Source organism: Platalea leucorodia, assembly GCF_965183815.1.
Source record: "Platalea leucorodia genome assembly, chromosome: 5".
NCBI classification, from domain to species: domain Eukaryota; kingdom Metazoa; phylum Chordata; class Aves; order Pelecaniformes; family Threskiornithidae; genus Platalea; species Platalea leucorodia.
In genome coordinates this window covers 102,493,656-102,510,249 of record NC_138827.1, presented here as the reverse complement: position 1 = coordinate 102,510,249, position 16,594 = coordinate 102,493,656, and the positions used below count along the sequence as shown (strand labels likewise).

Sequence of the window (16,594 nt, the reverse complement as noted above, 5' to 3'; positions counted from 1 at the left end):
CCAGATCACGAGTGGACGAAGCAGTTATAGAAGGAAAAAGTTTGCTCAAGTCCTACTAAAAATGCTCACACATTTTGAAGAAACGACAATGGACAGAAATACTTGCTGCTCAGGCAGTAGTGAAGCCAAGCAGAGAGGTGAAATCAGAACAAAAACCAAAACCAAATCTGAAGCCACAGATTAACACCCACTTGAAAATAGGCAGAAAGGGCAATGAAGAGAAAAGCAGTAAGAGCACTTGTCATTTAATTGATTTACATTGAAGATTTTTCTGTTCTAGACATCACCAACTAGAGTCTAATTCTGTGAAAGAGTTTTTTGTGTAACTGATACTGACATTCAATGTAAAACATTTTACAGTGCATCTCTTACTGCAGAATGTTCTGAACTCTGAAACACACTGTCAGGAAAATCTGCCTGTTTTTAACTCACTAACCAAAATTTTTAACTAGAACTACTCAGATTCAATAAAAAGTCATGAAAAACTCTTCATTAAAACCTGGGTAGCATTTAGTGAATACACTCTTTAACCATTACCATTGAGTATATGTACAGTATATTGCTTTAGTCTAGTAGACACTAAATAGAGTTTTATTTCAAGGAAATAAGTTATGCAAGGGTATCACCTTATATATATGACCACCAACATGCCTGAGTTATACGAGCAGAACTACAGGACAGAAACAAAGGTAGAACAAATGATTACATGTCAAGGGACAGTTTTTTCCTCTGCTCTATTACACAGCTTCAAAGACTTTAAAAAATATTAATGATACGATTTACATTGAAAAATACATCTCTAAGTAGTTGCTTTGTCTTCACCTGTACACCAAGAGCACTGAAATTAAAATTTTGTTCTACCACTGGTTAGATAACTTCATCACTACATCTTAACTTCAGCATCCTACTTCAACTTTCTGTGCAATCCTTTCTTCTTTCATCCACCGTATCCTGAAAAATCTTTAACTTGCTATTTGTAAGCTACTAAAACAGAGTGCTGTGAAATCAGTACATTAGTATACACTCTCTTTTTATTACTCCTGGCCCAGATGCTAGACAATTTGTATTAACTCATCTTCCATCAGCTATAGTTTGTTGAAAGGCAAAGGACTAGCACAGAATGTTTCCATCAGCGTCCTGTCACCTGGTTAGGTACTTGTACAAAATAATGATACATAAATGCCAATGCATTCACAGCACTTCATAATCTTAAATCTTCTTCTTTGGCTATATACCACAGTGGAATGACTTTGAAGTCATCATTAATATGGCTTTTCATTCAAAATTTATCAACTGTTACACATTTTCTTCAAGAGAAACAGTTAGCAGCCTACACTCGGCTTATAAAAATGCGTGTCACCAAACTAAATCATGGAGTGGGGAGGTTGGTAAGGTATTATCTCAAACGTACCTAGAATGCAGTTAAGTTTTCCCAACAGTAACAAAACTAAGAGTTAGATCCTGACCTTCACTTAAGTCTTTGGCAAAAATCTCATTTCCTTCTCCATTACAAGGACTTCACCCTATCTTTTAAAGTCGTTTAGCAAGCAAATCACTTGTAGTAAGAGACAAAACAACCAAATACCATTCTGTGGCTCAAAATTTTTACGTGAACTGTCAAAACCAACCCGAAATTATTTAAACATGATGTGAGATTATTATTTTTAAATTTTGAAAGGAAGAAATAAATATTGACAGGCAACTTACACCAAGAATACTTTTTACAACTTGTATTTACTATCCTGTGGCAATTCTTTGAGCAACACCTGTTCTTTAATTTTATGTAAAATGGGTCATTAACCAAGACATTTCTCAGTGCTGACAAAAACCAACTTTCGACACTCTTTGTTCCTAGACCTTACAAACTTTACAACAAAGAACCTCAAAACTGTTGAATGTCTCCACAAGTAATAGGAATACAGACAATTTCACATGACACTCAAGCTCTGACCTGACTGAACCCAAGTGATGCTAGCGCGTTGGAATGATTTATATGTACAGAACGCTGATAAAACGGCAACCAGATGGAGCACCTTATTTAGCAAGGCTCACACATAAGTATGCGGTCATTACTAAGGACATAACCGCTGAAAATTAACAAGTTTCCTATCACAACTTCAGCAGCAATTTATCTATTAATACATTTATGTATGTAGATACAAGTAAAATAAATGAACTGTAAAAGCCACAAACAACATTCACTCTTACAGAGTCACTAATGTATACATAAACAAAGGTTTTTGCAGCTGTCTTCTACCTAGCTGATACACTAATCATAACTAACCAGTGTTAAACATATTTAGACATTTCAGTATAGGCATTTGTGATACCAATTAGAATAATTCTTTGCCATATGAAATAATATATTCCATTTAATCACCAATTACCTTTTTTCCCTGGAAACATGCAAAAAGCATTCACTGCTCTTGTTCTTATTGCAAAAGATTAACAGGATTTTACTGTTACTTTTATATAAAGTGTATCAAAAGCTGAGTTAAAGTGCTATGAAGAGTTTAACTGCTCAGCAGTTTCGTTTTACCTGGAGACTTTTTGTTTGATCTTGACTGCATCAAATAGGACTGGCGTGGCAGCAGAGGTGAAGATGGCAGCGACATTGAGACTCCTTTAGCCAAGTTCATTCTATAAGCGTCCTCAGAGACTGGCTGATCGCCAATGGGAAAATCTGCATTGTGGCCAGATGTTGCTATAACCTGCAAGGCATTCTCTGGACAGGAGTCACCTGCTAAAAATAAAATTTTGTCATCTGTTATGTGATATACCAAAATAAAAAGCATAGAGTTGCATTGAAATACAAGCATTTAACGTAGAAAAACATACTTGCCAGCAACAACTCAGCATGACTCATCTTACTGCGCACTCCCCGCTTCCCTGCACTCCCTTCCACAGAACCCAGATAACCACCAGAAAAATTTCAATACACAAGTAAGAAAAACCTCACGTTCAACAAAGTAAGTACTTTTCAGCTTTCATCCTTAGAGGTAAAACCAAGTTTCTTATGAAGATAAAAGTATTTTTACAGCTGAAAAGGTATTTTAGGATCACTGGGATATCCTGAAAGTCAAGACCACCTGAAAATACTGTTTACTGAACTCGTTAAAGGAGGAATTTAGTTGGGTTAGCCCTTACAGTCAATGAAAAGGTGGATCACTAAAAGGTACACTCATAGATGGCCAGCCTAAACTTTATTTTTCTGTTTTAAAACTGAGAGGTGCAGTTACGTGCAATTTGACAGCAACAGTGATTTTTTTACCTAAGGAAAAACAAGCTATTGGTTCACAACACACTAAGTGGCACACCAAAGCAGGGAAACACACTCAAAACAGAGAAATGCCTTGCTGGTGCAGGAAATGCAATTTCAGCTAAATCAAGAATATATTTTCAAAACAACAGAAAAATAGATTGCACATAGTAATGATTCAAAGACAGCATAAATACATGTTGAAAGCGCTAGGGTTTTCCTAGTCAGATGACAGAAACAGAGCTGAAAAACAAAGGTTAGCAACTAACTACAGCTTTTTTTAATATCCAAATTAGGGTATTGCTCAATAATTTACATGAACTACTGTTGAAATTGAATTGGTATGACCAAAGATAAAAAATAGCAAAACAAAACTGGTGCGAAGAGGAAGGAGAACACCAGAACATTTTTTAGACAAGTCCCTGTGCAACAAGCAGCATGCTTGAAGTACTGGAACCCAAATACAACTAGAAAAGACAAATGAGGAGAAGTAATATCTTTTCAAATGTGAATCCCTCATACCAGGCTTATTTTCGTACAGCAAGGAAAACACTTCAGATAAATGTGGCTCTACAAGATCTGCATTTCTTGTTCATTCTGTTGTCATTCAATTGTTGCCTTCGATTTTTAACAGCTGTTCTCCTACCACATTCCACTGCAGGCAGCATTAACCGCATACAACGAACTTCCACACTGTGTCAGAAGGAAAAAACCAAACTTAACCCTTTGAGAAAAGTAAAAATATTTTTGTCAATTTAACTACTGCTCCCTTTTTTTAGACGTATGCATGGAAGATAAGAAAATCAAACATGCCTGAATGTTAAAGTCTATTGCCAAAGGTGCATGTCTTTAAGATTATTTGGGGTTTTTTTCTAGCCATACTTTTTTCCTCACAAGAACCACACAAGGGCTTTGTATGATACAGGTCCTTGAAGAATGCTATGCTAGATTCAAACTTTTCTTAACATTTTGTAAACTGCAAAAAACTTACTCTCTTATTCCTCTGAAACCAACTAAACTACCACCTTCCAAAAGTTGCCCTCTCTGTTCAAACAAAATTCATAGTAGCAGGTAATGATTTTAAGGAAGCAACTCTAGTTTCCTCAAGTCAAGATGGAAATTAAAAACTAAGTAACTGGAACTCTATATTCTTTTTTTAAATCCATTGCAACTATTATAGGAGTGTAACTATTGGTTTAAAATCCTGGGAACTAGAAAAGCAGCTTCAATGTTTTAGCAAGCTAGCTCTAACACACTGTTCTTAAAAAAAAAAAAAAGTACAGCCTAAGTGTATATTTAAAATAAAAAGACTAAATATTTTAGACACTATAATCACATATATGAGGTTTTTTTGAAACACCAAGATACCTGAATTGCTGAGTTCCCATTCACTTTCAGTGGAAATCAAGAGGCTACGGGTTTTCTTTCTCTGTTCTTTTAGAAATTAAACCTTCACAATAGCTGTTTATAAACACAGATTTAACGTTAGGTATGTTATTATTTATAATTCAATACAGTACATGTGAGTTTGCTTCATAAATTATTGAAGAACGCACAGAGAAACTTGTGATATTCCATTTTTTCCTTTGAACATAAGCAAAGAGCAAGGAAGTAGCACGGTAATGCAGCTAACTACGATTAGAAAATACAGGCATTCTTTTTAGAGTTTTTTTACTAGATACATTGCCAAGGTTGGAATTTGTGTAAGTATTCCAGATGGAACGCTAGTGAGGGAGTGCAAGAGACGAGAGAACAACAAACAAAAGTTACTTACTCCCCCATCAGGGTTAATAAGTCCACCTACAATGCCCTAATTTATATTTTCCCTTTTACTATGACACAAACAATCAGTGTTTAATTCATCGTCTTCTTAGTAGACTTGCGAATTTTGAATTAATTTTAATTTACCCTTCTCCATTGTATATGAAATGTTACACCACGGAAGAGAGCTAGATGGGGCTAAATACAGTGCTGGCGTAACTCTAATCAATACATTTAGATTATTTGATCATGACAGTAACTTGAAAGAAAAGGAAATTCTCCTTTTCAATCACTTATTTTCCTAATTCTACAACAATAAGCTTTTGCTTATTGTCACTCACGTACCCATGCTGTTAAGATACAATAGCTCTTCAGAGCAAAAAAATCACACCTTGAGAAAACCCAACCACAGTGGCTTCAGCCTATGAGGACATCATACCCTCAGTGAGGCTGGAGCACGTTTAAACACCAATGTATTCTACTGGAGCAGAAGAGAGCACGTTATAAATGAAAAATGGTTAGGATACTGTGGAATAGCAGACAGCTATTAGACACAACTCATTCCAAGAAAGCAGAAACTGCACAGTTGCTCCTCCAGGACCTTTCTAGAGAGCTGTTAACTAAATGCAACACTAGCTAACGGACCAATCCCACATTTGTGCCCTCAAAAACCAAAAACAACAGGAACAGAAGGGAACCAGCAGAACTCATGCACCACAACCCTCCGAATACTGTCCCAGCCGTAGGCACAAACCAGACCTTCTACCAGGAGAACAACTCCCCATAGACCCCCATGGTCCAAGAACTCTCCTCGCAATAAACAGTAACTGGAAACCTGTGGCGTTTGAATGCCAGAACCTTACATGGCCTCAAGGGGCTGTTCACAGAGACATAATCTGTTGATGGTAACTAAAAGCTGCTTTCAGCGGAGGAAGTCCCCAGTCCATTAACAGCCAGAGGCCGGTGACAGCTGCTTGCTTTATTTTCTCTCTTCCCTACACACCTCCTCAGGGTTATTCTTCCCGCTGGCTTTCTCCCCAACAGAAGCCAACGTGCTCTCACCCCCAAAAGGGAGCAAGAGGTAAAGAAAGGGGACGCGGGGACACAAAGAAGTAAGCGCGTAGGAGGGCAGAACTGGGTAGAAGATTTGGAAATGCACCCTGCCTCTGATGCTGGGATGAGGCTCCCCTTTCTGCACCGCATACAATGGTGTCGCAGCAGGAGGACGAGCTGCTTCATGCCAAGTTAAGACTGCGAGGTACCAAGCTCCCACAGAGACAACCCAGTTCAACTGAGTATTAAAGCACTTGCCTCAGACGTACGCAATTTTATAATAGGATCATGGGTCCGTATCACAGTGAGGGTTACAGGACAAAATCAGAGGCAGATGACCTCTATCTCTTGGTCCTGCGGGCTCTCTAAATGGACCTACAAAATTTAACCTATTCTTGCAGTACAGCATGAAGGGAGGTTCTATATCCACACAAGTAATGTTATTTATGGCTGGCTATAGTTAAATTACACATGTGATAATGTGGGATGGCAAGCTTGATTTTATATGCTTATATCGTCCTTTCCTAAGTCTCTGAATCTATCCCGTATATTTAATTTATCCTAATCCTGCATTTACTATTTTATATAAATCGGGCTGATGACCAAATCCACACATTTCATCCAACAATTCCCATAAGATACTTGGGTCTACATACATGACAAGGCAGACCCCAAATTACAAGCTTGTGGGATCCATAAGGTAATACATTATGCTTTCCACACAACTACTGGATATTAGGGAAACAATACTAGAAAAATGCATGAGTAATAGCTGTCAAAATACGACTTGTTACAATGCTCAAATATAACCAGATGCCACACGCTGATGCACACAGAAAACCAAAATTATTTGTTACTAACTTAACGGTTAGTAATTTCAAGTATTTTAGCTACCCGTACAATCCTTTAAATTTACATTACATTTCTTGGTCTCCATCCCAATGTGAGACAGACAAACATCAGTTCTAGAACAGGAGGAAGATGACCTCTCACAAGTTTTTGAATAATGTTATAAGGAAAGGTCCTGTGAAATCCTACTTTCTTATTTTTAAAACCTCTGAGTTGTACATTTTCCACTGCCAAGTAGCCTCCAGACAAAAAAGTTTCATAAGCATCAATCAACACCAGAGTTCTTATTCAGTGGTCAAAGTAACCATGGAAACAACTTAATAGCTTTAAAAACCACACACAAAAAGCTTTGAGAATGGAAATCAAATCCCAGTTTAGTTGCACCTAGGGATGCAACTGAAAGGCATAATCTGATTAACAAACTACTCTTTTTTTTTTTCTTCCTTAAGATACAAAAAGATACAAGGATGGCTGACTAACATAATGATTTTGTAGAGCCTAATATCCTAGAAGAGAACTTGAACTTTAAGATTAAACTAATCCTTCTATTGAATAGAGAGGATAACTAAACGAAAACCTTTACAGTGTATGTGTCAGTATTAAACATAATAAAACACATCTAATTCTTCATTCAATATACACTGAATAGAAACCAGAAGAATGCTAAATGCTTTACCAAAATACATGTAAACTGGAGTTTGGTGCAAATGTTGGAATTCAGATTATTTTAACATGAAGGAATAGGACCACAACCCTCAAACCAGTGAAAGCCAGAACAATGAAAATGCAGACTCCTTAAGTCTCAGTATTGACAGTGACTGCAGAACAGTGTTCCACAGGCTTCTCTCAATATGTATTTCTGAGATAGCTGATTTTGTCTTTCTCTCCTTTAACCTATCTATTAAAGTGAAACGAAAGACTTTCAACCCACTTAAAAAATATATCTGATATAAAATCGTGCTATAGCAGGAAAAATCTTAAATTCTGCAGTTCTGCTTAAGATGTTTTTAAAACAAAACATAACAAAAAGAAGTGCTAACACTATAGGATCCTATTGCTGAAAAAGGTTCCTGGCAAGCACCATGGGGCGAAGTGCACCAACACCACCTCCCAAACAAATGAGAATTTGACTGTAACAGCCCAGCTCTGACCAGATTACTCTGGCATGAACTGGAAAGCAAAGGAGCAATAAACAACAGTTGCAAACTTTGCACTTTTATAACACGTTCGGGGCAGGAGACCAGAAAGTGGCAAAAACCCCAGTACCACTGCTAACTATCCTTAGGAAGAGAGAACGTTAATGGGACTGGTCTAGGGCTACGTGTCTACCAAGGCCACTGCTAGCTTATGTCAACAGTCCTCAGAGATCAAGACACAGCAAAGACAAGAAAGAAATCGGTATTCTCTATAGAAGAGAACACAACCAGCATTAAACCTGGTGGCTGGCTCAGTCTCAACCTGCATGCAACTGCTCTGTCTGCAAACTGCCCTGACATTTCTACTGGAACAGAGGAATCACTAAATTTGTCAGCCACTAGTGTATTGTTGTCGTTAAAAAACTGTGAGGGTGGTAGAGCAGTGGAAAAGGTTGCCCGGGGAGGCTGCAGAGCCTCCATCTCTGGAGACTCTCAAAAGCTGACTGGACGCAGTCCGGGGTAGCCCTGGTGCTGCAATTCTGTGATAACTTCTGCATACACAGCCATCACTGAAACTCTTGTAAAGCTCTCTGGAGAATCCTGACCACAAAAAGCTGAAAAGGTGAGCTTAAGAAGTATAATTCCTTTGCTATTTTAGAGCAAGCATGATGGTCTGAGTTGAGACAGAATTAAATCACATTGACATGGGGAGCACGCAAAAGATTGTAACGACAGTAACTACTGCTGGGTTATTCCACTAGCTGCTTTACATGAAGCTTCTGCGCTCTTCACACCAGGCGCCCCATGATACCTCTGTGAAAACTGGAGATTTGAAGAACAGCACAAGCAGCAAAGTGCACCGATCTACACGCACACGCAGCACTATGAAAAGAAAGACCATCTCTGCAAACAGGAATATCCAACTTTCAGATGTGCTTACACGTTACTGACAGTCTTATTAAGCTTTATTCTGCTTCGTAGGATGTGTTTCATCGTAACAAATGTTAAGAAAAGAAAAGACTTTACAGACAAGTTCATGAGGAAATTATGAGTGGGAAAAAGAAATTAGTTGTATGGCACGAGGAAAGCTATACAGCTGGAAAGCACTTTCCAGAACGAGGCATCGCTGTGTCTAAGTAATAAGAAACTGATTAAGGATTACCAAAAACAGTGGGTTTGATATTTTAAAAACCAGTTTTCGTCTATGTTCCATTCCCATCCTATTTTTCAATAGAATTGATGGGCAACTGTAAACAGAACGCTGCAGCATGGTTCAGTGACTGTGTATGAGGTTTTTTATTTTAATTGCAAAACACTGACAACTGCCCTTTAAAGGATCTGTCTCTTTCAAAATTAAAATGCTTACACATGTGCGTGTACTTGTACATACATAGCCAGTCCAACTCAGTGAGAAGGCAATCTAGGAGGACAGAAGGAGCCAAGTGACCTGGTCTTTCCAGTTAGGACAAGGTAACCACTCACACTACTACCAACACTGATCAGGAGCTGAGGAAAAATTCATGCTAAGTGACGTAGTTCATCAGTTAACTTTCCGGGATAAGAAAACAGGCTTCTGTCATGTAAAATACATGCATTAGGGAAGATCAACATTTAATTCTTTTGCTCTTGAGACTCTGGAGAGACCAGGAAAAGGGAGAAACTAGCCTGGAATGGGAAGAAAACTCATTACAGCCCGAGTTACAGAAGCAGTGAAGCGCAATGAGTGAGAAACAAACCAAGTAAAGATTAGAATAAAAGGTCCAACTGGACAATCTTTGCCAACTATGCTCGTACTTGACATTATTTGCTCACTTTCTGGCATTTATTTCTGAACTCTGGATTATTTTTTCACTACACAAAATACTAATGTTCTCTTGTAGTGCTTGCTTACTTAAAAAAACAACCAATTTTTAAAGAAAACAGTGATAAACAGAGGTTATTAGGACCACTGAAATAATCTCCATTTACGTGTTTCAAGGGCAGGATCTTTTTTTTTTTCCCATTTATATGTACACGGGATATATCACTGGAATGAGCTTCTGGGAAAAGACATTCACCACATTAAATACTCACTGCTCAGCAAAAAAAGGAGTTTAAACTCTTAAATAACTGTCAACAACCGCAGAAAGTGGGCAAAGCAACACAGAATAATCAAAAACAGCTCCATATTTTCAGCATGAAACAATGCTTCTTCTGTTGCAAGATATTTTTAGAGCAACAACAAAAAGTCAAGCTGCAGCTTGGAAGTATTCCAGTACAAGTTCAATGTTCCAGCTAATGGACTAGTACTTTATGCACCACAAAGTCCCTTAGCACTTAAAATTCAAAGCCTAATATCATAGAGAGTTTGGATAGAAAAAGCCAACTGAATTTGCATATTTAGTTTTAAAATGCAAGCTTGTTTTATTTAATGATTTCAAGCCTTTCAATTTGCCAGAAGGGTCTCTGAAGCTCTTCATGCTCTCAGCTTGGTTACAAGTATATTAGTCAGACAGAAATGTTTAATGAGACATAAAGGTGGGATTCAAATATGCATTTAACTAAATAAGTTCAGCTGAGAGTCGAACCTTTACAGCTCCAGGGAAATAACTCTGAAAACGCTTCATTTTAAAATAATGATTAAGTAGTAGGTCTTAATAAAAGATTAGGCCTTCTTGCATAGCAGCTTCACTTTTAAAGTAGCAATTTGGTTGCCATTAGCAAAAAACAAATTGTGTCAGTGAATTTAAGCACATTTATGTTTATCATTCAAAGTGCGGCGCTAGTGCTGTGCGTCAGGCTTGTAACAGCGGCCTGTGCTAATAGGAAAGGGAGAAAGAAAAACAAGAACAGCAGAACATCATATGAGCGATCGCAGCTTGTGCCTTCGAAAGCCATTTTATTTTTCAAAAAGAATACTAAGTATAATTTCAATGTCTTGATTGTATCTGATCATATGTAAAAAAAGAAAGAAATTTCAAATTCACAGATTTCACCCAACCTGTTTAGTATAAAATGTTGATAAAGAGCAAGGCATACAAACAAAATAACTAAAAGTATGCCAATCTACAACAGAACATAATGCAGAAATAAAAGCATCCATTCTATCCTAACATTCAAAAACGTTGTACACTCACATTTAGGTCAAAGATACTTATATAAAGATACTGGAATACAAGAAGGAAAAACAAAGGAAACTAAGTCTCAGGAGAGTATTGTAGAAAATTAAGTCTGATCTACAGGAGAATCAAACAAGATCCAAGAAAGATTTATTAACATGTAACTTTTTTGTAGCCCAAAAAAAAAAAAAAAAAATCTGAGTACGAAGACAATCACTGAAAGTACAATGCAAACGAATACATAAGCACTTCAATACCGTTTATTTCATCATCCAGAAATCAAAAAGATTGATCTCATTTCTCCAGATTCGCTACCTTTAAAGCGCTATAGTATTACATTCTAAACGTTATTTTTTGTTGACATAACAATTTGTCCCTTGTTATCTGAGCACTACACGAATGTCTAACAAGCCTTTAAGCTGAAAAACCTAAAAGTCCCAACTACTTACCACATTAATTTCTACTGAAATCAACGAAGTTTTCATGCATACCATGTACCACACTTGATGTTAAACTTCTGATGGGATTTAGTGCAGGAAGAATACTGCAAATTAAGCACAATACCTCCATTATTCATGTTCCTTCAGGCCTGATATTGGGTCAACAGAACAACAATGCTCATGCTACTAAAAAGCCATCTGAAATAACTGAGCATGTTCTGTAGAAATTTAACATACAGGATTTTTTTTTTCTTTTCTCTTTAAGTTGAAATATACTACAAGTATTTTATATTGAAACGTCTTTCGCTTAGTAAGTAAAAAAAAAGCAGATTCCCAGAACGCAGGCAAGTTGCTGGCTTTAGGGCAGTTAAAGAAAACAAACGTAATTATATACTGCAAAGCAGCTGGCCACATATAAAACCAACAGGAAATACTAATACAAGTCTCTCTCTGAAGCATTTTTAAGCATTTAAGAACGAGTAGCTGAGTAGAACTTCTACAAAAAGTATTTTTTGTTTATATTCTGGAGCTTATTACGTATGGTCTTTATACTATCACCTCGTCATGGACACAGACAAGACTTGCAGGTAACCCTGCAGAACTTGAGTTCAAACAACAGTCTCCTGGCTCTGATTTCTTGAATTGTGACACTAAGACGCGACGTTTCTGTGCTATGCTAAAACAAGAAAGGTCAGCTCCCTCCAGGAGGGGCCAGGGGCAGAGAATCTCCCAGTGGCTACAGCGGTGAATTCAAAAACCTCAAGGAAAGAAACTGGAAACCATACAATCCACAATCAACTATGAAAACACCACAGAAGAAAGAGCAGAAAGAAATTTCCAAGGTAGTTAGAAAGAAACACAGGGTAGAAATAAAGACAAAGAGACAAGATTATCTTAAATCTAGAAAATGAAGTCCATTAACAAAACACAGGCAAAAGGCAAAGAATAAGGAAAGAAAACGTGTGCCCTAAGCAGAGCTCACAGGGCCTCGGGAGAGTTACACTAACGGGCTCCCAGTCAAGAGGATGAGCTAAGCAGCTCACTTCTTACTAGGAAGACACCTCCTAAGGAATCTCTAAAGGACTTGGAAACTCTTTCGGAGTTTAAAGAGATTACATTTATTTGATGATCATAACCTGCCAAAGAGGAGAAAATACCAAATTTTTATTTTGTTTCCGAGACTGAATGAAAACCTTGCGGAACAATGGGAAACTGAGAGAGTAATTGCTGCCCATTTCCAGCTCAGGGTACACGAGACAGTATAAAACCACAGATTACTTTCCAGGACACAAAAATTAATGTTCCTGTTTGCCCTCTTCCTGCTCGGTTCCAAACATTCACCAAACGGTTTTGTGTTGCTTTAACGTGACAGCTGCAGACTGTGGGTTTTTTCCCCTTCAGTTCTGTCCTTTACCGAGTATGTACCACTTTAATGGAAGGAAGGGGGACAAGACAAAACAGAAATCAACTTACAGATACTTATTTCCATACAACAGAAATAACTATGTCTGAAGGGGTGTAAAGACAGGTTGCTTCATACTGCAGAAAACCTGAAAAAAAAGCTGGATGCAGAAAAAGTTGGATGCCTGGTTCAACAAATTGGTTTGTCTGAAATTCTGTTCCTTTGGCACATCAGTTTACCTAAATACGATATCAACTACCTTGTCTTCAAATCCATGTTTAGAAGTAAGTTCAGTGAGTTTTGTTTTGAAAAGTTGTTCTATGCATAAACAACATGCTGTCAACACTGCTCTCTTTTCATCTACATTCACGTATGTTTGCACACACTGATACACAATCATGTACGTAATTACGTATGTGCATGTTTAAGCACACAAATTTTGCTTCATTTAGATTTTATCTAATCCTACAGCAGCCACCTACCTATCAATAATGCCTCCCAGCCACATCTAAATAAACCCAGTTTAATAAAACAATTGTAGAAGAAAGAATTATTACTGAAGCAACTGCAGGATCTGAGCCCAACTATCTATCGCTAGCATACTGCTAGTGGAGTAGCCTAAAGCACCGTTTTTCCATCCAAAAGCGACATTCCCACATGACAGTCTTCCACCTGATCAGGGCAGAACTTGTTCATATAAAGACCCTCTACCAGTCTTTGGCCTAGCGCTTCAGTCTCTCTCCCAAAAGCATCAACACTAATTCTTGCAACCCTCTTTTTCAAGATAACCCTTAATTTAAAAAGCTATTAAAAATTGTAATTAACATACTCAGCAGCTAGATTTCAAAAATACTATGTGCCTCTTCAGCTCTTAAGCCCTTATGTCAGGGCAAATGAGGAAATTCTAACATTAAAATCCATACAAGCTATTTTTAAAAAAACAGTCCTAATTTCTTTTTGTTCTTTAACCCTCTTACGGACTTTTTAATACCTACAGCTGTGCCTTCAATGCAGGAAAAAAAACCCATTCCTATTTGCCCTGGTTCCGCAAGGCGAACAGATGTAAAACCAGTAAGATCCTGTTTGTGCACGAACAGGAACTCCCATTCAGTGCAACAGGAACCATCCCGCTCCGATGCGCATGACGCAGACTTCCAGGCGTTCCTTTTAAGCACAAGTCAACCCATGGGACAACAGGGGTTACTTCAGTTTAAGAATAAGCTATTGCAGTTTAGCCCAAACCTCTTCCAACCTGACTTCGGCTAGAGCGAAGCGATCACCAGCGGCCAGGAGAGAGCTTTCGGGAGTCCCCGCTCCTCAGCTGCAACTCCACACCTCGGCGCCTCTCCCCTCTCTCCGGGGACGCGCAGCGCGATCGATTTACCCACCCACCTTAGGGAAGCCTGCAAGCACGTTCCGACAGGCCATTCTGAAACGGCTATGGCACCTTAAGGTTTTACTACCTTCTAGCTGTTCAGCATTATTCCTAAACTGGGTATATATCGAAAAAAGATCCCAGAAGCCCTCCTAATCGGGTTCAGTCTGGCAGTACTGAGCTGCGCTCTCTCATCTACTTCCTGCTACGTTCTCAAGCTCTGAGAAACCTGAAGACTTTTTCAAAACTTCATCAGCAAAAAAATCAAAACTACGTGCCCGTGAAGCGGAGAGAAGCATTTAAATTTACTATTGCATCACTCTCTTAAATGGTGGCTAGAAGGATGATGTTTCCACATTAACCGTCTCTCAAGTCAGCTTCCACCATTAGCATGCATTTTCACTCTCTTCGAAGTTCTAGGAGTAAATTTTAAGAGCTGCTGTTGTTATTAAGGACCTGAAGGGCCATGAACTGGGACAACTCTACAACTAAAAAAATTTCCATTTCTCTTTGTTTGGAGTTTAAGGATCAGGGAGGCAAGCAAGCAAAAAAATAAGCTCTACAATGACCACCGTTCTTCGCCTTGCTTCACATCTTCTCTAAGAGCTGAGAAATGTCTTACCCCTGAAAGAACTGGAAGGTCCTTCAGAACAGAAGAGAAAACTATTAAACTGAACACAACTTTACAGGGACTCCTGGATGTAACACAGAACGGAATGCACACATCTCTTTCAAACTTTTCACAACATCTTCAAATACAAAATAAGCCAAAATCTCTGGAATCCACTGTATAAATTAATTACTTCCTTTTAAAAGCAGCTCCTGCACTCTTCCTTACTCTAGCTTTCACCAGCCAGGCGTTATTCGCCGATTTTTCCCAATACTTGGTTTCCGTAACATTCAATTCATACACGAAACTCTAGAGCTTTGCTTAACAAACAAACAAAGCAAAAAACCCAAACAAAAACAAAACCAAAAAACCTCCCACACTCTTAACACTCCCCTTGGTGTTCAAAAATACAGCAGCACTGTGTTTGTAAAAACAAAGGGAGAAAATCCTTTCTTTTGCGCACATTAATCCAGACAGATGTGATGAGATCCTAAAATAAAAAAAACATGTGTTTTCTGACCTGAAGGAAAAAGGCTTTTCAAGCTTCAGATTTTAATCATAGCCTGGTCAAAGCTCCGTTCCAAACAGCCTGATTTTCCTTTTGAGCTTAAACCAATTTCCATCTAGTATTTTAAGGAAAAATGTACCAATGAAAGCCTCACCACAGGAATCTTTAGCCCACTATGTTTAAACAACTCCAGCTGGTAACTTCAAGTCAGCAGTACATACAAAATTAACGGGATGCCTTTCGTCTTGCTCTGTGATCACTTCTGTGCATCTTTGATCTAGTGTCATTGTTTTTTCTTTTGAGGATAGCTCTCATCATTCAGTCACTTAGAAAGAAACTGTGGTAGAGTCTAAACTTCAGAAGACCACAAGAATTTCCTGAAGAACACGTTACCTGCCAGATGAACACAGAACTGCTTTTTGCAAAGGAACACTTGAGATACCCTCCCCTTGCAGGGCTCAGTGTAACTCAGTATAGTTTTAAAAGCTACAATGCAAGATACGTATACAACTTGCTTGTCAAAGAAAATATGACTTCATTGTTTTAAAGGTTCTGACAAATGTGAATGTGGTAGTCCATATTACATTCTGTACTTAACACATCAAAGGAATATTTGTTTTTACTATTTTGTTATTCTGAGACTAACAAATTTGCGTTGCCAAAGAGCATAAATTCACTCTTATAGATAATTCAGGATCTAACTCATAAAAAAATCAGATGTATTAGTCTACAATAATAGTTTGAAGTTAAAAATGTAACTGTGAAGAAAAGGTAACTGTCGCTCAGGTCTATCAGCTTTCTAGCCAGTGCAGCAAAGACGTCAGCATGACCTGTGCGGAGCAGGCAGGTTTAATACTCAGCCACCAACACCTGCACTTCAGTAACGGTTACTCCTTCTCAAAGGGCACTGCCGGTCCTTCTCTGCCCTTGAAAATGGCAGAGTCCTTAGCTACCCTTCTTCCTGAAAGGCAATACAGGTAAGTAGTGGCCTACTAAATTTATCATTAATAGTAAAATAAGCTTTATTTTTTTAAAAAGTAAAATTCGTTGATGATTAATTTTACCTTCAAAAATCTCTGTAGTTAAAGCAAAAGCTAGAACAT

At 38.0% G+C, this 16,594-nt stretch overlaps 1 protein-coding gene across 1 annotated transcript in view; it reads right to left on the bottom strand.

Annotated features, from left to right (window-relative positions):
• The window catches only part of TANC1 (tetratricopeptide repeat, ankyrin repeat and coiled-coil containing 1), a 98,444-nt gene that overhangs the window by 56,108 nt on the left and 25,742 nt on the right, over window positions 1-16,594 (bottom strand). The window contains exon 3 of the mRNA XM_082314310.1: window positions 2,540-2,743. Within this exon, the coding sequence (XP_082170436.1) occupies window positions 2,540-2,743 (204 nt within the window). The remainder of the gene's footprint in view (window positions 1-2,539; window positions 2,744-16,594) is intronic.